This window comes from Microchirus variegatus (assembly GCF_963457635.1).
Source record: "Microchirus variegatus genome assembly, chromosome: 17".
Classification (NCBI taxonomy): domain Eukaryota; kingdom Metazoa; phylum Chordata; class Actinopteri; order Pleuronectiformes; family Soleidae; genus Microchirus; species Microchirus variegatus.
The window spans coordinates 16,573,662-16,596,151 of NC_139818.1; the positions used below are offsets into that span (position 1 = coordinate 16,573,662).

General features: G+C 44.9%; 1 protein-coding gene across 1 annotated transcript in view; it reads left to right on the forward strand.

The window, feature by feature from the left end:
• Positions 1–22,245, forward strand: part of etv4 (ETS variant transcription factor 4) — a 28,503-nt gene extending 6,258 nt beyond the window's left edge. The window contains exons 5-12 of the mRNA XM_083903648.1: positions 12,761–12,890; positions 13,994–14,176; positions 14,363–14,844; positions 17,121–17,189; positions 17,769–17,816; positions 18,723–18,895; positions 21,351–21,452; positions 21,798–22,245. Coding sequence (XP_083759774.1) covers positions 12,761–12,890; positions 13,994–14,176; positions 14,363–14,844; positions 17,121–17,189; positions 17,769–17,816; positions 18,723–18,895; positions 21,351–21,452; positions 21,798–22,025 — 1,415 coding nt within the window. The 3' untranslated portion in view covers positions 22,026–22,245. The remainder of the gene's footprint in view (positions 1–12,760; positions 12,891–13,993; positions 14,177–14,362; positions 14,845–17,120; positions 17,190–17,768; positions 17,817–18,722; positions 18,896–21,350; positions 21,453–21,797) is intronic.
• The last annotated feature ends 245 nt before the right edge of the window (positions 22,246–22,490 follow it).

The following is a 22,490-nucleotide window of genomic DNA, read 5'->3' on the forward strand; positions in this document are numbered from 1 at the left end:
AATCTCAATCGCATTTCAGATTTGGTCAGCTGCTGCACACATGCAAGTTCAGCCTGAGCGAGGATGAAACCAGTGGTCGTATTCGGGCTACGAGACCGCCAGAGGCGTACGGCGGGGATGCTGTAATTCGCTGGAAGTTACAGTAATCTCGTTGGCAGAGGAAGCGGCGTAGAAAACACAAGACTTAAATGAGGCAGTCGTGACATGAATTTGGATGCTGGCATTCTGTGCTGTTGTTGTGTCCATTTTGCATGCCTTTGAAAAGCTGAATGGGCACAGCCCAGGAAACCAGTAAAAAAAAAAAAATATTCAAGGCCCAGGTACAAAGTCGGCCCTTTGTGCGCGTCGGAAGGTGTAAAATGGAAAAGCAAATTCCTGGGCAGCACAACTGAGCGGCTATTTGAATGAAGTTTCCCTTTTTTGTTGTGCTTCACAACAATGGCCAGTCAGGATCTGGGTGGGAGCATGTGTCGCTCTACAAACACACTCCCCCCCCAGCTCCATTCAGCGCACTGCTCTGTCTCTGTGTCTTTAGCAGTGACACTGACAGGGTTACTTAGAGGGAACTTGAAATACCTCTGGAATAATATCGTCCCCAAAAAGTAGAACTGACAGCTTTCACTCCCCCAGACAAAAGCGACTTCCTGTCACTGAAAGCCATATGTCTTTTGTCTGCAAACATCATGTGATCGAACCAGCTTGAAGTCACAACTGGTCAAACCCCACTCCGTGACACATGCCCTGTGCGACAGTGTCACTGTCTGTTGGCCAACAATGCGGAGGAGGAAGTGCAGATGAACCCTGGGGCACTCAGAGGTCATGTCTACTTAACCTTGTGGCCTGTCAGCCAATCACTTGTCAGGGCTCTGCTAACGGTTGACCTGGGTATGATTTGCAGGGTCATGCGAGCTTCAGTTTGACGGGCAGCTCACTCGTACGCGGCAAAGATGCTCCCACGGTGACAGCGTCCCTGCTGGTTGTCGTCAATAGCCACCGAGGCCTAGTCGGAGCATCTCTATTCAGCTGTGATTGACGGGAAACTGAGGTTGACAGTTGACTCTAAATATTTCTCATTGTGCGCACGCTAATAGAAGCATAAGCGGAGATTATGTTTTCACAAACACGACTGAAAGGCAGTCTAGGGCACTTTTCAAAACAGGTGAGTCACCTTGTTTTGGAAACTCAGCCACATAAAAAGAACATAAAGCAAAAGCCCTAATCCTGGGTGACCCGTGATATAATTGAGGCTTGCATTGAAAATAGCACCCTGGTTAAATTAAACATTGTTGTCGACTGAGTCAGGTTGTTACCTGCTTGGGCGCGGCGTTTCACAGAGAGCTGCGAGACAGAAAGGGGGAGCCCGGTGAGATGGCAAAAGAGACGCGAAAAAAAAACAAAAAAAAACAAGGGGACACGTTGGAATGCTAGATTAGAGAAGAGGAGGGAGAGCGAAGGAGGGATTGTGCAATACCTGCACATCTGGAAAATCTATCTGGTGCATTCTCCTTCGGTTCACAGCTAACAAGCATGCTCTGTCTGGCCGCCATTGAGGGAATGTTATGCAAACAAGCAACTTTTATGTACTCTCTGACCTGCCTGTATGTGTTTCTAAGGTAATTGAGACATCAGTGATTTTGTTTTTCTCTCTCTCTCTCTCCATTAAATCATTAAACTATTGCAATTGGCCTTTCGTAGCATAATGTGGTTGTTTTTTATCTTTTAATCATCGACGAGGAGCGAGGGATTAATGTTTGGTTTTCAGCGCTGACGGCACCTTCAGGGCTCATCCTTGCCTGACGCTGGGCTGTCGGACAGATTCCCTTTGTCTTTTTACGGCCTGCGGGGGAAGCAACACATGGACGTGTCAGTCAAATTTATAATGCACGTACTTAATTAAAAATGGTTGAACGTGTTGCTACTTTACCTTTTGTGGAAGTGTGGGGGAGGGGGGGGGTGTAAAAAAAACGCCAAAAGGCCAGAGTTGGATCACTTAGAGAGGCATCGCCTGCCCTGAGAGCTTGTTCTTCTTTGTCCAAGTATGTTGTTTACACTTGGAGCAGCTCAAGAGATGTGACCCATTCATAAATTTTCTTCCCTGCGTGCGTAAGAGGAAGTGCAAACCCCCCCCCCCCCCCCCCTCCACTCCCTCCCTCCTCTCTCTCTTTCTTTCTCTCTCTCCAGTCCTCGGCTGCTCTCTCCTTCAGTCTTCATTCATAAAAAAGCCCTACAGTACTACAGATCCCCCTCTCCAACATCCCCTCCAATCCAAGAGCACACTCCAAACCCCTCCCTCCCTTCCTGTGTCTGCACAAACTAAGTCAGACTTAAAACTCTGGACACCCCCTCCCCCCCTTTCCCTTTTCTCTCTACATTTCTCTGTCTCTCTCTACACAACACACACACACACACACACACACACACACACACACACACACACACACACACACACACACACACACACACTGAGTGTTCCAAGATGTGAACTAATCCAGCGATTTCAGGGCTGTGTGGGACGATTGTTTAGCTTTGTGCCTTGCAGTAATTATATAGGAAGTTGTGGCTATAGAATGCTGTGACAGTGCTTTTCACAAGAGGACTTGAGCAAAGGAGAGTTAGAGAGAGAGAGAGAGAGAGAGAGAGAGAGAGAGAGAGAGAGAGAGAGAGAGAGAGAGAGCAAGATAAAAAAGGCAGAGACTTTAAGAGTGAAGAGGAGAAACGGAAAGGATTGATATGAATGTTAACTCCTTCAAACACTGCTTCCTCTCTTTGATTTTTGTATTCTTTTCTGATAGTCCAAAATCAAAGATTGCTCTGTTTTTGTGCTGTTGATGTATGACAAAAGAAAACCAGCACACTTGAAATATATATATATTAAAAATGAATTAAAAATCAAATAAAATGAAAAAATAAAAGGTAAAAGGGGGATAGAAATGGAATGGATGGCTCCACAGTTTGAACCAGACACTCTCCACAGCACGTCTCTCTGGCTCTGGTGCATTCTGCTTTGTCATTAATTCAGTCTTCCTGTTGTTTGGGTTGTTTTTCTGGATCAGAACTGGCCGAGTCGGGGCTGTATTTGGAGTATGGGGAAATGGAACTCCTCCCTCCCTCCCTTCCTCCCTCCCTCAACTTCCAACTCCCTTTTTTTTTTTCCTTTTTTTTTTTCTCAAAAGAGAAACATGCACCTCTGTGTTCTCCACTTTCCAAAATACAGCTGCTACGCAACAAAGCGCGCAAAAAACATCCAGGTGCCTGCCAGATATGAGCGGACACAGCTCACTTACTCCTCGCTCAAAGGGAGGCGAGGTTACTTGACTGTGCGTGTGCGTGTGCACGCTGTGTGTGTTTGTTGCAATGTTTTGTTTTTGCTTCTGATTAAAATGGTTGATTTCTCCTCCTCGGACAGATGATTTCTTTCAAAAGCCTCTCATCCACGTATATAAACACACTTGGCCTGATCCACACACACACACAACCGCGCACACACACACACTCAAACTTCAGCCCCACAGTTTTATGAATGGATTAGTTGTGAAAGACTGGCTGAGGCAGCACATTAGGCTAAGGGGAGTGACCGTTCATTCATGACACTGGGGGGCCATTATTCCACTACTAACAACAACTATGAGAGGTACAGGACAGATTTTTCTGTAAATCCTCATCTTGCAACAACTTTTAATTTTTCCGACATTTCTGTTTTTGGCAGCTCCTGCTTTTATCAGGTGAAGTCTTTTTTTTTCGTGTCCTTTCTTTGGTATAGTCCAACTTTTAAGAAAAAAGTTCATTGGATTTGATTCCAGAAAACACAGCGCATTATGTAGTCAATCGAATTGAAATTGAAATGTGGGTTTGCTAAGCACAGGAATGTGTAATAGGTGTTCCAACAATGTCCAGTTGAGAAGTAAAAGCTCATCTGTGTTGATTCAGAACAGCCCCAGTCAAAGCCGGGGGGGGGGGGGGGACCACAGGGATTTGAGCCAGGCAGCGTGGAGTGTCAGCAGAGCAGCTTTGTGAATGGGCAGCAGAGTGAAGTTTATTAGGCGAGGGTGCAGGGGGAAGTGTGTGTGTGTGTGTGTGTGTGTGTGTGTGTGTGTGTGTGTGTGTGTGTGTGTGTGTGTGTGTGTGTGTGTGTGTGTGTGTGTGTGTGTGTGTGTGTGTGTGTGTGTGTGCGCGTGCAAGAGGAGAAAGTTTGTGTGTTCAGTCGCATCCCCGCGATGCTCGTGTGTGTGTGTGTGCGTGTCTACATCTGCATTTTCAACATCTGTAGCAGTGTGTTTTACTCCCAACAAGGTGGCTATGTTTCTGCAGCTGGAATTTTTAAAAAAAGACTGAAGAACGCATACTTCAGACTATATCCATACTACTATGTGTTTATCTCAAAGGGTTAGTGATCTATATTGACGAAACCTTGACAAACCTAAAAAAAGGCATGACCATTTCGGCACAATGGGGCAGGCGGGAAAGAAACAGCAAGTTGAGTCTCTCCTCGGCAGTTGTGTGCCTCGTTTCCGAAAGAAATATAAGTATGCATTAGGATTTATGATTCATTGATTGGCTGAAGCTGAGCTCTCCTGTAGACAAGCTATGGCTAATAAGAATCGATTAGTAAATGAATGCTGTTGTCTTTCAAAAGGCTTCTGTCTCTTTCGCCCAAACACTAAAACTGTACCCCAGAGTTTTACAACCAAAACAGAGCCAGCAGCTTTTTCAAACTCCTGTTTTATCTGGACTCCAAAAAATGTCCGGGAAATGTGATTTGGAACAACAACAAAAAAACACACACGCACACATGCAGCACATGAGTGGTGGAGGTGAAACTATACTGACAGTAACCTGCTGACACAGACCAGCATGTGTGTGTGTGGAATGAGCTGAGAAGCCGGCACATGGCCGCATCGATCCTCTCTGATCCAGAAGAGGAGGAGGAGGAGATGGAGAGGCCTGATAGATGACTTGATACAGATAAAGTACAGATAAATCATGGCGGCTGATAAGGCGAACGGAGAGGGGTAAGAGCGGGTCAAACGTGCTGTGAAGCAATATCGTTGCGAGGTCCCTGTGGAGACACGGGAGGGAGGGGGTGTAATAGCGAGGGGAGGAGGGTCAAGAGAATAGCGTGGGGGGGGGGGAAACTGTGGATGTGGCATGTGCACTGATAATTTCAAGGTGTCACGGCCTCTCTGTGCGTGATCGCTCTCTGATTTCTCGTGCTTGGAACGAACATTAAGTCAAACACTCGTGGTGAAGGTGTGGACGTAATGAAACAACTGCACATGCACCAAACAACCAGAAGAACCTGGTGGGCAGTGGGAGGCTCATTATATCATTTCAGTAACAGTGTGTGTGTGTGGGGGGGGGGGGGGGGGTTAGATGTGGATCGATCTCTACATTAAACATTAAGAGAGGACAGCTATATTGAGAGCTGAGGGATTGAGAGTGAAGAGTCAATATTGTGCCAGATTAATTACATACATCCCTCGCCTGTGACGGGATGTCCCTCTCGCTGCTACAGCGATGTATTGTATCGGGTCCACTAAACAGCAAAGGGGCAGCGAGATTTATGACTGGTCAATGGCCATTTATAAAAAGCCAACGCGGCACAACGTGAAAGTGAAGTGGACAATGGGGAAAACGTGAGATGTCCGAACATTTACCAATTAAAATATCGATCACCTTTCGCAGGAAAATGAAGCTTATTATATTTGAGTTTTACAGCGTTGATAGATTGAAACTGCAACACACGATTGAAGCAGATGTGGTGCGTTGGTGACATTGGAAAAGTTATTCTACACGAGCAACTATACACAGAAGAGCTCACATGTGGCTCAGCAGAGAGTACAGTCAGCTGACCCTCAGAGATGTGCGTGAGCATAACTCGTCAGCATCTTCTTCTTCTTCTTTTGGCTTCTCCCTTTAGGGGTTGCCACAGCGGATCCTTTGCCTCCATCTTGCCTTTGTCCCTTGTGTCCTCCTCTGTAACACCAATGTCCTCCTTCAACAACAATCCTTCTTTGTGGCCTTCCTCCTTCAACATCCTATAATCGCCATCCCTCCTCTGCATCTCAACCTGAACTGTCCCTTGAATATGCCAAAATCCCAGCACCTCCAGTGTTGCCCACTGTCTCCAATCCATGCGTCATAGCTGGTATCACTACCGTTCCAGATTTCTCAGGGCTGAGTCAGTCACCTGGTGACGGCACAAACACGAGCTAATGAGCCCAAAGGAGGCTGCAGTAAAGCTCTGGGTCAACATCGCCATATATGTATATATACGGTATATCAGCAGATGCAAAGCATATGGTGACGCTGTACGCTCAAAGGCTCAAGGCGTTGACTGTAAATGATCATTCACAAAAAAAAAAAAAAAACTATGACGTGTCCAGTTACTTTCAGATCCAAAGACCTTGGGACAAAGTGGTGATAGATCTCTTATTTTACAATCTGAACCGCGTGTTCATCTCCATCACTTCCTTGCCCGGGGCAGTAAATCAAACCCCTGTGTATAACACATAGCAGTTATTTACAGCACCTCTTAACAAGAATAAATAGGAATACTGGTCAACGGGTGCTATCCCATTATACTAATGCTGATTAATCCTGGGTTCACTGAGAAGATTCAAGGCCAAAGAGGAGGGAGGAGGGTTATTAGGAAAAGAAGCTGTAAAAACTTGTTACGGCAAACATTCCCACCACGTCGGATAATCTATTTCAAGTCGACAAAAGGGGAAGTGAAACTTTCACGTTTGCAAAAATCCACTGTTCTACCGACTTTTCTCATGATGGGTGTCGGTCAGATTTACATCCTGTTAGCCAACGCGACACGACGTATGTTTTAACGGCCGACGAAACATCTTCCGTTTGTGTGTGAGAGAGAGAGAGAGAGAGAGAGGAGTCGCGGTGTTGCTCCATCGTCCAATCGGCTGTCTCCACTGATTCCACTGTACTTTCAATCAATCTTGTTAGTCTTGTTTGGCAGGTATCTGACAACCATTCTTTAAATATTCAAGGAGCCTGAGCCATTATCAGATAAGAGAGGACAACCTGTAAATCAGATAGAGCAAACACTAATGGATCTAACACTCCGGGGCTCCCTGAGCAGACAGATACTGAAGCCACTCTTGGGCCTGTTAGCTCTCAGAGAGAAGGATGAGTTTGTCAGTGCTGGTTAAGCTGCTTCTCTCTCTCTCTCGCTCTGATTATGCAGTGACCTGAGAAGCACACACACACACACACATGTACAGCACATGTTTCCATGCACCAGTGGAATGACTGGATATACTCCGCAGTTGAAACGGTCTGGATCGTGTTGTATCGCCTCGTTTCTCGCCCCCTCTCTCCCTGTTTTTCCACTGCAATATAACAACAAAGCACAAGTACAAATAAGCACTTATTTCTCAAAACACAAGCGCGGCTGTTTTTGATATTCGATCGCAGGAGTCGGTGTTTTTACAAACCCAGAGCACACGAAATGTGTAATTCATGCCTTTGATGTCCCGACTGTTTGCAAAAGAGCAGTTAACCACGGTCTCAAACGACCAACACTAAGTAACTGTAAACAAAAGGGCTGATTTTTTTTTATTATGGCTGCTACCATACATGGTAAATTAAATTGCATTTCGGTTTTAGGCCTGCAACCAATTTTTATACTGCATCATATAATTAGGTTATCGTACTTGTTCTAAGTCGTAGATTTGATTTTGAGATGGTACAAGAAAGGCTAGATGTTGTTTCTTTGTCATCCCTAAAAAGTATGGTTCATTCCATTGGAGTAGACTTAGCATTTGGCCATTTATAGGCACATATTAGAGTCTGATTTGGTGGTTGCAGAGTGCGTGTTCAATACTTTTATTCACATTCTTAGCTTATTTCCTTGAAATGTTCCTTAATTTTTGAAACAATTAGCTTTTTTATTTTTTTATTTTTTTTAATAGTCCTTTATCCCAATTCTTTTCGTCAATATTAGCTCAAATCACTAAAATATACCTTGAAATTCTATTCCTTGAGCTTAAAGCCAACCACCAGGTAATGTTTTTAAATTTAAACTGAGGAAAGTCTTCTCACACCATTATAAAGGACATTTTTTCTCCAAATTAAAGCAAAATGGAGGCCTATGTGAAACTCAAAACAACAAAAACAAAAGCTAGAAACTTCGAAAATAAAACTCAAACTTGGACGGAGAAAGCAGAAACATACCGCAGCGTGCAAAGCTTTAAAATTACCATCAAAGTGTAGGTTATGTCTTACTTTCAATGTATGTGTTGACAGTCGAAATGCTTTTTAAATTACACGGCTGCTGTCCCCCCCCCCCCCCCCCCCCCCCCCCATTGTGCCTCTCCCTCTCTCGCACCACAACCAAAGCCATGCATCCAGCTACGCAACTAATGTCATTTGCAACCCATGTGAATCAATAGCTTCCTTTTTAACCTTTAAAACCATTGTGGCATAATTGGCATCCTTGTTTCTATTGATCCATCACCACATAAGGGATCAATTGACAAGAGTGGGAGAACCAGGTGTGGCCTGTCACATGTTTGCAGCGTGCGTTCAGTGTCTCTGTAAAGCTGGCGAGGCCACGTGCTGCGTGCACCGCACATGTACAAAATCATTAAAAAATATATATATATATATATATATAAAACGCGAGATAAGAACCAGACCTCCAGATATCTGCGAGAAGGCACGACTGGTCCCATTAAGTGTGTATTTACATTACGCTTACACGGTCTTAAGTTTAGCAAGATCCAGTCACCCTGTTTGACACCAGGGGTTGATGTCCAGTGAGTTATCGTGAGGGAGGCTGTCGTGTGCTGCAGGATTCCAGAGGCTTAAGTCTTGGCCAAGTCGCACATAAACATCCACGGTAAGACTCTCCAGATCCACTCCTGTCTTCACAGTGGAGGTTCCCTACACCCAGGGCCTTTAATGGTAGGAAACACTCCGTCTAAAATTGGATAGGGGGAGTTCACGGCGAGGTCTTGTCAGCTGCTCAGAAACGTTCGTTCTCAAGTGATATTAAACTGCTCTGTACATAAGTGCCGATAAAAGTCATTTTTACCCGAGTACACAGATAGAAATTTGTGAGCTCTATTCTTAATAGCGGCATCGTTATTATTTATGTGCAAAGCAAATGTGCGTTTGTGGTCTTATGAATCAAATAACGGTCACAATACCTCTGCACGGGCTCAGCTGAGGGGCCACTGTGTCGAGAGGATTGTGTGTGTGTGTTTGGTGTGTGTGTGTGGGGGGGGGGGGGGGGGGGGGGGGGGGGGGGGGTGCCCTCCCTACCCCTGTGATTTGTTTGTGGTGGGTGTCTGCTGAATGGGGAGCCCCCCCACCTCCCCCATCCCCCCCACGTAATGATCCCTCGACTTCCTAAAGCACTCAACCATGACCATCACCTTTCACCCTTTTGAGAGGCAACATTTACATCTGTAAAAGTCCATCTCCACCGGGGGATAGCCGGGGTCATCGCCAAACGCGGGCGCTCAGAATAGGGCGTCAACAGAAGATAGCAAAGAATACCCCCCCCCCAAAATGAGGAAGGAGGAGATAAGGCTAGTTTTTTTTGGGGGGTGAGCAAGGACCCTTTGACCTTATTGGTTTAGGAGGTGCTGGGAATGTGCCTCAGTCCAACCAATGCTGAAGGAGGAAGTGAAACGTGTGTCACTTTGTACCGCGTATATCTTTCTCGTTCTTCGTGATCTGTGTTTAACTTCACGCACTGGCCTGTTCCCCCTCAATGTAGAAAATAAGCTATGAAATGTGAGGATCTCGGCGGCGAGCGGATGATGTAACGTTTTGACAAAGCAGTTAAGAGGAGGTCATATCGCTCCCTAAATAAAAGCAGGAAGAGAAGGAAACCCAAAGAACATAACTCTCCCTGGATCCGTTTACACGACTGCCACTACCTTATAAACTTTCGCCGAAAAATTTGACATCATTTGGACAGGGAGATTTACTGTAATTTGCTCGAGAGTTTGTTATAGTTGGTGGGGAGCAGAGTTTGTTTTATTTGAAGGACTATTTTTGGAGTGGGATGTTCCATTAATTCCAAAAATAATGTTTTCACTCGCATTAGTACTCTGGCTTTAGAAATGGCAATGCTGGGCCGTAGCTTTGATCTTAGAGGTCCAGTTATTGACAGAAACTGAAGATACCAACCATAAGTGTAAAATCATCTTTAGGTTTTTATGTTTACTGCAGCAAAGCGCCTTGCGTTACGGAGGCCGCCATCTTGTGCCGCCTGAAACGCAGCAAGATCGTGCATTTCACATTATAATCCAGGTTCTACCTGGAGCCAAAAAGGGTTCTCCTATGGGGACAAGCCGAAGAACCTTATATGGTTCTACTTAGCACTTTTATTTCTAAGAGTGTATGAAGGCCGCTGCAGTTCCCAGAGGAGACGTCCATTTGTTGCAATTTATCGTCTCACCATTAGATGTCACTTACTCTTACACACTGGACCTTTAACTTAACTGAATCCAAATGACTTAAGTAATCTGCTAACTTTGCAATGCAATATGGGAAAGAAAAACATATATGTCCAACCATAGGATGAATGAGCGTTTCCGCTGTTGTTAGCCACAACATAAGCCAACTCAATCAAATCAGAAACCCATTCGCCGGCAGAAACACAAACACAAATGCTCATTTACCAGATGCCTGCCTTAAGCTCATTTACCAGATTAATTAATATTCCAAAAAGCTCAAACAGAAAAGAACGCACACACCCACACACACATGCACACAACGCGTACATAGACAGACAAACCCCTGACGCCGTTTCCAGGCCTCGCGCCGTTTGAAATGGAACATCCTCGTAATCCAAAAAGCCACATGAAAGAAAAGTATTTCTGCCATTTGCATTCACGGGATTTACTTTGCTGCTTTTGTGACTAGACTTGTGTACTCTCTGTGAAGGTTGTTTGCAGTTCATGACCATAGCAGAGAAAGGGAGGAATGTCAATAGACAAACACATTAGTGTTATTAGTGTGTTGGCTGTTGGGGACTTGAAGGAGGCTGGAATCTCATCTCGCCTGTCTGGGAAATCTGGGTAAATGCGCTCTAATCCTGTTGATCCTCTGCTAAAACCAATACTTCCTCACCTGCCTGCCCGTCATGGGAGAGTGAGCACGATCCAAAAATAGGAAGGTTATGATGATGAGCGGCGGTATTTGGTTAGCGGACTCGGTTCATCACTTTACACACGTTTTCAATTCCCACGTCGAAGCAGCGAAGGTTAAAGAGAAAGTGATCTGCGGCGAGAAGGAACTTCCGGTTTTCTGTTGGATGCCAAGTCATTAAGTTGATCAGGAAACATTCAATTATATCTTCAACTAGTTTAGAAACTTGTTTTCAGTAGGGATTCAGTATAGATTGTTCAAAACGTCGACTTTCATCCATCTTTATCAATGTTAAGGTTGAAGGAAAACTGTGAGCAGCAGATCTTTGAGGCAGTTTTTTTTTTTGTTTTTGCTTAAATCACTATAATCATTTTGTCCTCTCTATTTTTTTTGCTTTCATTTTCTTTCCACTTTCTATCTCTCTCTTCAGTAGAACAGTCATTCGGGGCCTTAAATTCAGTCAGCCAGACATTTTTTTCTCCTCTCCTTTTTTTTTTGTGAATGAAAAGACACAGCATGTAATTACCTGGGCTGCGCTTTCAGTGTGGCCTGCCCTGTCAGCTCCACACCCACTGCAGACACACAGGACGTGTATACTGTACACATTCACGAGAGAACGAAGGAGTAGATACGGACTCGTCAAGATCACGGCTACACACTGGTGCGCGCATACGCACGCATAAATACAGGCCTGCCCCCAGCTGGAAGTGCACAGCTGCTGCTGTTTACCCTGTCGGAACCAGAAAAACATCCTGTACAGATTCTCCGGGTGAAAACCTCCCCTCACATAATAAACACAAGCCCTCGGCACAGTTTGAAGCTCCACTTTGGGTGGTTTCTGTGGCCGTCAAAGGCAAAGGTCCCCTCCAGCAGTCCGCCGTGATAGACAGTCGGGGTGCAGGACACTGAGTCACTGAATCAGGGTCTTTGATGTCTAAAAATGGTTAAGATGTCATTTTTTTTTAATCTGTTTATCATAAACTACAAAAAAACAAAACAAATCGGCGGGCTAACATCTGGACACAAACAGGAAAGAATGCTGAGACGCACAATTTGTGTATACGCGGTTCTAACAGAGGTGTGACGTTTGCTTTCATCAGTCCACAGACGTCTCTCTGGCCCGTAGAGTTGTTTAGCTTTGAGCCTCGACTTTGACAGGGGGAAGTTTTGGCTGCTGCTGTTGTGTCTGGAATAGGGAAGAAAAGTGGGCGAGGGCACTTCCAAGTGACTGCTGGAATGCGGTCGTGTGTGAGCGTGTGTGCTTTTGTGTGTGTGTGCGCCTCCTTCCTTCGTCTAAATGCAGCGAATGTGTGTGTGCGTGTGTGTGTGTGTGTTTATGTGCGTCTGTGTCTGCTGCCCTGTGTTTTGCAGCTGACAGTTACTGAAGCATTTTTTTTGGGGGCTGGCACGTAAAAGAGATTCCTGCGCAGACTGAAGTATTTGCTTTTGCCTTTGAGCTGAGCAACAGTAGTATCGGGGCAGGGCTGAATTAGGAAACAATATATAAAGCCCACTGTGTGTGTGTGTGTGTGTGTGTGTGTGTGTGTGTGTGTGTGTGTGTGTGTGTGTGTGTGTGTGTGTGTGTGTGTGTGTGTGCCAACTCTAATGTCTGTTTTCTGTTTTCTGCCTCTTGTAGCGGTGGCATTTCACAGCCCCCCAGTCACTATCAAGAAGGAGCCACAGAGCCCGGGCTCCGACCCCAGCCAGTCCTGTAGCCACAAGCAGACCTTCAGCTACCCAAATGGAGAGCAGTGCCTTTATGCCAGGTAATTCCCCAGTTCACCCTAAAACTGTGCAGCGGTAGCGTCCAAAATACAATAAAACACCATTGTTCACTAACCATTAGGGCTGTCTAGCCATGAACATGTTTTTGTTTTTAGATTTTCTGCAGTCTGGTCTGTCTCTGAGATCCCCCCCCCCCCTAACAAAACAAGATAAAATGTGCAAAATCTACTGCAGCCCCATGTCCAATGAGTTTCTTGGTGACTCTGGATGAAGTTCAAAAAGTCAATAGAGAGTAGTGAGTGCAGTGTTTGGTTAGTCAAAGCACATAACGACAGGACACATGACATCCTGTCTATTAAAGGCGCAGTGCGTAACCTTTTTGTTGTCATTATTATGTGTATGCGGTGTCCATCTGGAAATAGGCTCTGTCAAGCAATACTATCAGACCTGACAGAGAGCATTTGTACAGTGAAAACAGTACACCACATTTCCATGACTTTAGAAAAAATGTATTATTAAAACTAAAACCAGACTTTTAATATTGGTCCAACCCAGAAATATTCAATACCATGCCAAATTCAGGCTGGTACATTTGCTGCACTGATGAGAAGACAGATCTTAAGCTACTAGCTTAAACTGTTGATGTTCACAAATGGTAGGAGGAGTGGGAATAGCACTCGACGCACTCACAACTGGAAAGCACCTAATAATAAGGGGCTGAAAAGGGGGTGTATCACCAATCCATACTGGGACAAACAGTGGAGTCAGTTGTGTTGATGACAGCATAAATGTTTCCTTAGCTGTTATTTTCAAAATTGGGCCTCTGATTTTTTTTTTTTTTTTTTTGGCTACTTTATTGCCGTTCCACCTAATCACTGACATCAATTGTTGCCACGGGAGAAACAAATTAAAACAAGTTCCTTACTCTACCCTGGTCAGCAACAGCTTTCCTTGGCTGGTACAATAACTCAGCACTTGTCATGAATAAGTCAGTAGAGCTAAAAGACAGATCGCATGCTTCTCGACCACCAAACCCCCAGCAAAAGAACCTCCCATTAGCTCTGCTTGTTTGTATTGACTGAACAGAAGCTTGCAAACCCTTACAGTGTGACACTGTTGTGACATGTCCATGTGTATGTTACAGTGCCTATGAGCAGAAAAGGGCTGCAGGAGGAGCCAAGAGCTCCTGCCCAGGGACCCCCATGTCTCCCATGACACAGCATTACTCCCCGAAACCTGCCACAGCCGGACGGCCCGATGCTGGCTACATGAACCCGGCGGCCACCTCCCAGCCACTGCCCAGCAACAGCTACCCCATCAACACCAGGTGACATCTCACATAAGGTCTTAGGCAAACGTGATGTAAATGGCACTATTAATCTATAGCTTTGTTGACTCGGCTCCATTTTGTTTTAAAGCCAATCAAAAGCATCATTTTGGTCACATTTGTGTCAAACGACTAATTCGGTATGTATAGCATTTTAAACTGAGCTGGTGTACCTTTATTTTTCAGTTCCAGGTACCAGGGCTCTTCAGGAGACCCTATGTGCCCCCAGTTCCCCCCACAAGGGCAAGCGTTCCAGCGCATGACATCTGCACCAGCAGGACATGGCAGCAGTGGAGTCGGTGGAGGTGGCGGTGGCGGTGGAGGTGGAGGGCCAGGGGGCGGAGGTGGCGGTGGAGTCGGCGGAGGTGGGGGTGGAGGTGGAGGCGGCGGAGGGGGCGGTGGCGCAGGTTATCATCGGCAGCACTCTGACCCCTGCATGCCCTACCTGCAGCAAAGTTTTAAGCAAGAATACATGGACCCGCTGTATGAGCGGGCAGCTCACATGGCAGGGCCCGGGCATGGGAGCGGACCAGGGCACGGACACGGATCTCACTCCCACCCACATCCACACCCACATCCACAACCACACCCACAGCCACACCCACACCGGTTCCCACCAGCTCATATGATGGTCAAGCAGGAGCCCACAGACTACACCTACGAACCAGGTGAGTGAGACAGACGTAGGACAGTTTAGTTTATGGTTTCACGTCCTATGGATGGATCTGTGAAATATCTGACAAAAAGAAAACGCAAATTGTTACATTTAAAAGAGCTGAGAACCATTTAACACAAGAAATTATGAATTGTTTTGGTCAATTTGTTGAGAGAGGATTATCCAAATCTGTCCATAACACTCAATGTGAGCATTCAAAGGGATAGTGAAGAGAAAATTTAATTCTCAAACTGAATGATCACTTTAATGACAAACCCTTTCCAGACCAACTCAATGCACTAACTCAAGAACAAAATGTCCAAATGGCAAACAAACACTGTATGTCGACTCCTACCCAAATCCCTCCCTGCCTCCAAAACTCCTCCTTTCAACTCTCTGACACTTTGCAATGAAAAAGTGTTTTTTTTTTTGCTGCAGCTCCTCCCTCCCTACACTGCTCTCAGAAAAAAAAAAACACAGAGCGAGTTAGAGCGAGGCAGAGGAATTTCATTGAGAAAATGGAGGGCACTGGAAAGACTAGAGTCCCTGGTGGAGTGCTCCAGGGTTTCAGGTTGCACCAGCGGCTTCCTTTTTCTGCAGGCAGATGAACTCATAATGGAAAAATGAGCGTGGCCGCAGTAACCTGAACCTCTCACTGGCTGGACTTTGAGAGGGGTGAGCGGAGGGAGTGGTAGGAGTGGGGGTGATGTGGGGTGGGGGGGGGAGCCAGCTCAGGGGCTTTAACAACAAGTTCTACCACTGGAGAGGACGGAAACAGCTCCTTTACTTTTGCTGCCTGAATTTAAAATGACAAGACGTAAGAAATACAACACTCACATGCACACAGCCTGTCCTCAGTCATCTGTATTAAAGCTGATATATCGGACTGACGGTGTTCACTGCTTTTGCTGAGATTACCCAATACACCAATAGACATCAAGCATTGTTTTTTGTTTTTTTTTTAAAGCGGCCTAATTCTTTTTCACCCACGTCTGAGCTCCATTCACTCTACTTTAATTCTGCTGGATTACACAGACAGGGAATCACACAAACCTTGGGGAAGTGTTTCCTTCTCTTGGATAAATAAACTGCTGGGTGGTGGTTGAATTTGGTGGGGGTTTCCTGCGACTCTTGATAAGAGTTTGACCGAACGCAGACGCCGATGGGACACAAAAGATCAGAGTTTATCACGCGTTAGAGACAGGACTCGCACGCCATGCTTTTCTTTGCAGGATCACCGAACTTACAAAAGAAAAACCCGAATATAATACAAAGGGATGGGTTGGAAATGCACTTGACCTTTGACTTGACACCACATTGCAATTATTTCCACGGCATTCCGAACAAAAAACACACCTGTTGAAGGAAAACAACAAGATGCCTCTGCAGTTATATCAGGCATTGCATAATCACCGCTATTGTGTTGCATGAAAGACCCCAAATGGTGCCACTCAGTATACAATTAACCCTGGCGCTCTCACGCCCCAATCTCCCATCAGTCCCAATGGTGGCAGCCAGCCATTTTCACGCAGACGTATTATTTACGGTATGATCGAGTGCTGCTGCCCCAGAATGGAGGGTTTGATTTTTTCCTCACTGGCATCTTATCACGGTCACAGCGCTGCAGCTGCATTCCCCAGCACTGAGTCACGGGGCCGGAGCCAAAGGCATTAGAGAAGCTGCACCTTTCAGAGTTTTGTGTGCCGCTGACAAACAAAATGGATGTAAGGAAGAGAGAGAGAAGAAAAAAAAACACCTTAAGAATTGTTATTGACGCACCTTCTTTTTTTTTTTAAGTAGGCATGGACAATGAAAAAGAAAAACACGCAGAGGTGAAAAGGGCAATCGCAGGAAACAGAGCGCAGCGCTCAAGCAGAACTCATTATGACAATAAATGTTCTTCAGCGAGTGTTCCAACATGCATATTTGCCTGAAGGATTTGCGAGGAGGAGGAGGAGGAGGAATATAATATCTGTTGGAGTCAATGATGTGCCCAGACAAAGTGCAGACACTGAATACTGTACCACTTTTCTGGTCTGCGTGAAGGTGCTTGCTCATGTCCTAAAAATACCACCAGAGACAAGAGAAGTGATATGATAAATGTAGCATTTTGTCCTTGCGTTTGCTCGAGGTGAACACACACACACACACACACACACACGAGATCTATACAATGCACCCTCTTTCTCGTGGCGGTATCGGAAGTTTGGTTGTCGGAGCTTGTCGTGACGTTGTTCTTTACGTAAATATTGGAATCATTCGAAATAACCTTTGACTTTTGTGTCACAGATGTGCCTGGATGCCCGTCTATGTACCACCACAGTGAGGGCTACCCAAACCCCCAGCATGGCAACGAAGGTAATTAAGATTGTAGAGAGATTTAATGAAAAGTCTTAACCAAATTATACCTGACAAGATGGAACGATAGTGTTGTCAGTATTTGACACACAAACGTGTCGGATCTAATTCTCCCTCAGTGATTTAGCGAGCCGTCACGTCTGTGTTTCCATTGGACCGACCAGTGGCGTGCCTGTGTTTCCACTGGCTGAGGTTCCCGGCTCAAGAATCCCTGAATAAACATAACTCCAGGGAAAACACTATTTCCCCAAGCAAAAAATATAGAAAACAATCATCCCTCTTATTTCCATTGTGTGTTACGCAATTTTCCCTCAGTCCTCAAACGCACAGGAGCTTCAGAATGACTCTCAACTCGCCCTGAGAGCAAAGACCCTTTTAATTTGCCCAATAGGAAACCCTGGTTTATTTTAGCGAGAGCACATTTGTTGACTTAAAAGTTATTTATGCGTGAATAGGTCCCTGCATTTGGTCGGGGATGGTATTCAAGCGCTTGGCAAAGATCCTGAATAAACAACCGAGTTCTGGCCCGTGGATCAAGGCCACTTGAAAGTATAACACAATTCTCCCCTTGTCTTTCAGGCTATCTGTTCGAAAACGACTCTCGCGTGGTTCCAGAGAAGTTTGAAGGTAAAGCCCCGCTGTCATAATCCCTCTGAATTCTCACACACACACACACGAAATGTAATTTGCGGGAGAGAAACTCTAGTCGTAGAGTGACCCACTCCAATCTCTACACCCTACACTATCATCTACAGACATCACAGATGCTCGTATGAGAGGTGCTTGGGTCTTTGTCTACTCACAAACTTTACTTAGTGGCTTCGGTTTCCCATGGTGTTGCCGGTGACTGACATTAAAGGAGATTGAGTGGAGAGCCCAAGGGTGTCAGCACTGGTTGAACCAGTGAAGTGTACAAGTCTCTCTCTGTGAGACAACGGCCGTAACTTAGCTGGGGCCTCTCGTGTTCCCACACTTGTTTACAACGTCTCCAGTAACTGGTAAACAACTGAGAAGCAAACACGAATCAGTGTCTGTTTACATACACAACGCTTCGCTCGCTCTTGTCATTAACAGTCGTACTAATTGGGTGCTTTTTAATTTAATTTCAGAGGTCCAAAATTGCCATCTTATGTTGTTTTTTGTGTGTGTGTGTGTGTGTGTGTGTGTGCGTGTCACCTGAACGCACCGTTTGCCTCTTTTGCAATAAGGCTTTGTTAGTAAGCAGATTGCTCAGTTTACATCAGTATACAAACACGAAACATCCCAATTAGATGACCTGCTGATGAACCGGCCCTCACTAAAACAGATCCTCTGCAGCTGTAACGGATCAAAATGTTCACATGTAACACGAGAATCGTTTTTTAAGATTTGCAGTCGACGGTCTGATCTATATCAAATATCAAATTAACTCGTAAAAAAGGCGCAAAGATATTTGAACTGCATCAGAAGATGAGTCATCGCCAGTAGAGCGACGTAAAAACCCCCCGTTTTTTTTTTGGTTTTTTTTTAATTGAAGTCCTCTCCTCGTTACAGGTGAGGTGAAGCAGGAAGGGGGCAGCGTTTTCCGCGAGGGAACGCCCTACCAGCGCCGCGGCTCTTTGCAGCTCTGGCAGTTCCTGGTGGCCCTGCTGGACGACCCGGGCAACGCCCACTTCATCGCCTGGACCGGACGCGGCATGGAGTTCAAACTCATTGAACCCGAAGAGGTAACGGGCATTGTCTGAACCCTGTGTGTTGGGACGGGAAAAAAAAAATCACTTAATAAAAGGGAGTCATAGATAAATCTAAAGGCTGTGACACGTGTGCACTTCACGTCTTGGCCAGCAAATCCAGTGGAATAATCGTCTTTTATCATAATCTTTTAATGATCTACTCACGACTTTAGCATTTATTTGACCACTCTGAAACTGGGGGGAAACAAGGGCAGAGGGATTTATTTATTTGCTCCATAGTGTTTAACAGTACAGGCCAAGGATCAGCAAGTAAATGTTGTTGAGGGGCCAATTCTTCTGAAAGCAACTGAATATTGGGCCAAACCATCGTATCTTCATCAGACAAAGTGCCTTAAAACGTCTTCAGTCGGAAAACAAAAAGCCACATTTGCTGCCTTAAGCTATAACAATAATGTGGACGTGAGATACTTTCTCGTAAACGACCATACGTACTATATTATGTATTATAAACACATATTGTGCATCATTTCAATTTCAAGAATAACTGCTTTCTTCTTTGAGCCTAACATATGGAAGCAGTTATTTTACGGACATTTAAACTTGGCTGTCGCCATGACAACAGCAGTGTTTTTAATTTTTAACATTTAGTTTAGGTTAACTGTCAATTCTACCAACAGAATCTACTTGAATACATTTTTCAGAATAAAAGCTCTGAACTCGAAACACAAAACAAATTGTGAAGATAAGAAAATCATTTCAGATCAGATTTGTTAAATCATCTGCCAGGGCCAGTGTCATGTTTAGTTGATTTTACTGCATACATTTGTCTTCAGAAGTGGATAAGCACTGATAGAGATCACGATGTTTATATCAAATCAGATAAGCGCGGCAGAGGCGTCGTTCTCGGAATGAATTTACATTAGCAGGGTTTTAAGGCACTATCTAAAGGAGGGCGATTACAAGTGAGATTTGGCCACTTTCCCCTGTAGGTCTATTCTGATCTCTGTTCCATTAGCTGGCCCCATTCATTATTCAGCACATGAAACACTGGATTGATAAACGAAGGATAAGCACTATCATAGAATCATCCCAACACCCCCCCAATTCTCTCTCTCACCTCCTCGCATTTCTCCAGTCGGGACATTTTTTGCGATGTTTAAGTCTGCAGAGTTTGATTGGACGCAGCGGACGGCGTCCATTTAGGTGGATCGTAATACAGAGAGAAACTATACTATGTGTTCCATTATCTTTTTTACTGTACATTAAAAATGAATGGGCGTAAGAGTTTTTACAAGGGCAATTAGGGGCTGAGAGCACACTCAGAGATCAGACAGAGCTGCAGGCTGGAGGGGCCACTGTGGGATACAACCTGTCTCTTCCTGAGTCATGAATCTCGGTGTCTCCCTCCCCCCCCCAGCTTTACACTTTCTTACGATGTCTGAGACATTTGTCAACATGAAGACTGTTCCCCATTGTAAAAAAAAAAAAGATTTGATTTGCTTCCCCTTCCCCGTGTGGCATTATTGCGAGACACTAGTCTTCTATCAGAGTTAGTGGTCCCTCGTCAGCGGAGAGTTCAGGTTCAGGTTGGGCCTGTATTTCACGGCCTTCCTTCTCTGACAGGCAGCCATGACTCTTACTTCACTGGGAACACTGTGGGACTCTGGTTGCATTCAAGTGGTAATGGGTTACATAAAAAGGAAGTGAATCCACATGTGGGGACTTGCCCTGCTCATTGGCATGTTTACGAATGTTGAGTTAAAAAGGTGGAGAGGAATAGGACTTGTCACTGAGGCACCCTAGTGGTCATCACTTTGAATTACACACGGTGTCTAAATGATTATGAACTGGAGGAAGAAATACACTACCGTTCAAAGGTTTGGGGTCACTTAGAAATGTCCTTATTTTTGAAAGAAAATCACTTTTTTTTCAATGACTATAATATTAAATGAATCAGAAATACACTCTATACATTGTTAATGTGGTAAACGACTATTCTAGCTGCAAACGTCTGTTTTTTAATGGAATATGTACATAGGTGTATAGAGGCCCATTTCCAGTGTTCTAATGGTACATTGAGTTTCCTAATGGTGTTAGAAGGCTATTGGACGATTAGAAAACCCTTGTGTAATGATGTCAGACACAGCTGAAAACAGTTTTGCTGGTTCTTTGACGAAAGGACAATTATTTCTAATTTTGTCAATGTCTTGATTATATTTTCTATTCTTTTCGCAACTTTTTTGATGAATGAAGATGTGACTTTTAATGGAAAACACACAAAAAATCTTGAACGGTAGTGTAACACAAACAAATTTAAGGCGTTGATGTGCAATACAACAGAGTTTGTGTTCCTCGTCCCTTCAAAACCACGAACCATCTATGGATCTATTTTAAACGCAGCTTTTTTTCTCCCTTTCTGCTCTCATTTCCCCCCCCCCCTTCCTCCACCTCCTCCTCCTCCTCCACCACCTCCTCCTCCACTCCTCAGGTTGCGAGGCTGTGGGGCATGCAGAAGAACCGTCCAGCCATGAACTACGACAAGCTCAGCCGCTCTCTGCGCTATTACTACGAGAAGGGAATCATGCAGAAGGTACACAACTGTGAAACTGAGAGAATCTATCATGTTTAGTCACTTTTCCCTGCCAAGTCAGACATATAAAACGCTGACCGGTCGCACAAAACCGCCATCGCTTCAAAACTGAGTCATTGATAAAGGAGCCGCAGCACATTTGTGAAAGAGATTTGGACACAGAGAACTTGACACGGCTAATATAAGTCAAAATAGGTTTAAATAAAATATTTAAGATATTAAGACATTAAGATACTGTATATGATTTGAAACAGGTGACTGAAAAGTCTTTACACCTGGGGAAGAAAAAAAAAGTTGTTTTTATATGCATTCCTATATGACTCATCACATCCCGTCTCTCTCCAGGTGGCGGGGGAGCGCTATGTTTACAAGTTTGTTTGTGAGCCCGAGGCCCTCATCTCCCTGGCCTTCCCCGACAATCAGCGGCCCAGCCTGAAGGCCGAGTTCGAGCGATACGTCAACGAGGAGGACACGGTGCCCCTGTCCCACCTGGACGAGGGCGTGACCTACAACACAGAACAAGCCCCGCAAAACATGGGCCCCCAGCCCTACTCTAAAGGCTACATGTACTAAAGCCAGCCACCCCAGCCCCCCTCAATCCTTTGTCCCTGCCTTCAGAAATCTTCCTGTTATACCAACCCATCATCTTACACACCCTGAAAACCCCCCATGCACCTCTTGCACATGCCCACCCCATCCACTTGTATATAAGGCTATGGTGTTTTTGTTTTTAAATTAATCTCATTAGGGATTTTTCGTTTTTTGATTTTAAAGAGCTGCATTCCTCTCACATCTGAGGCCTATTCCATAAACATGACTGTGGTTGAAGAGATTGCTTAATAAATACCCATAATGATACCCAAACTATTTTTTCTGTGTGTTTTCGTTGCATGTCACATGACTTTTAAGTATGAGCAAGATAAAGGAGGGTTAAAACAAATAAAAACATGTATAATAAAGTAAGTAAACTGATCGGCCTGATGCTTATTAGGTTTCTTTTTCAAAATCAGAATGAGAAGACAAGTGTCTTATTTCTGT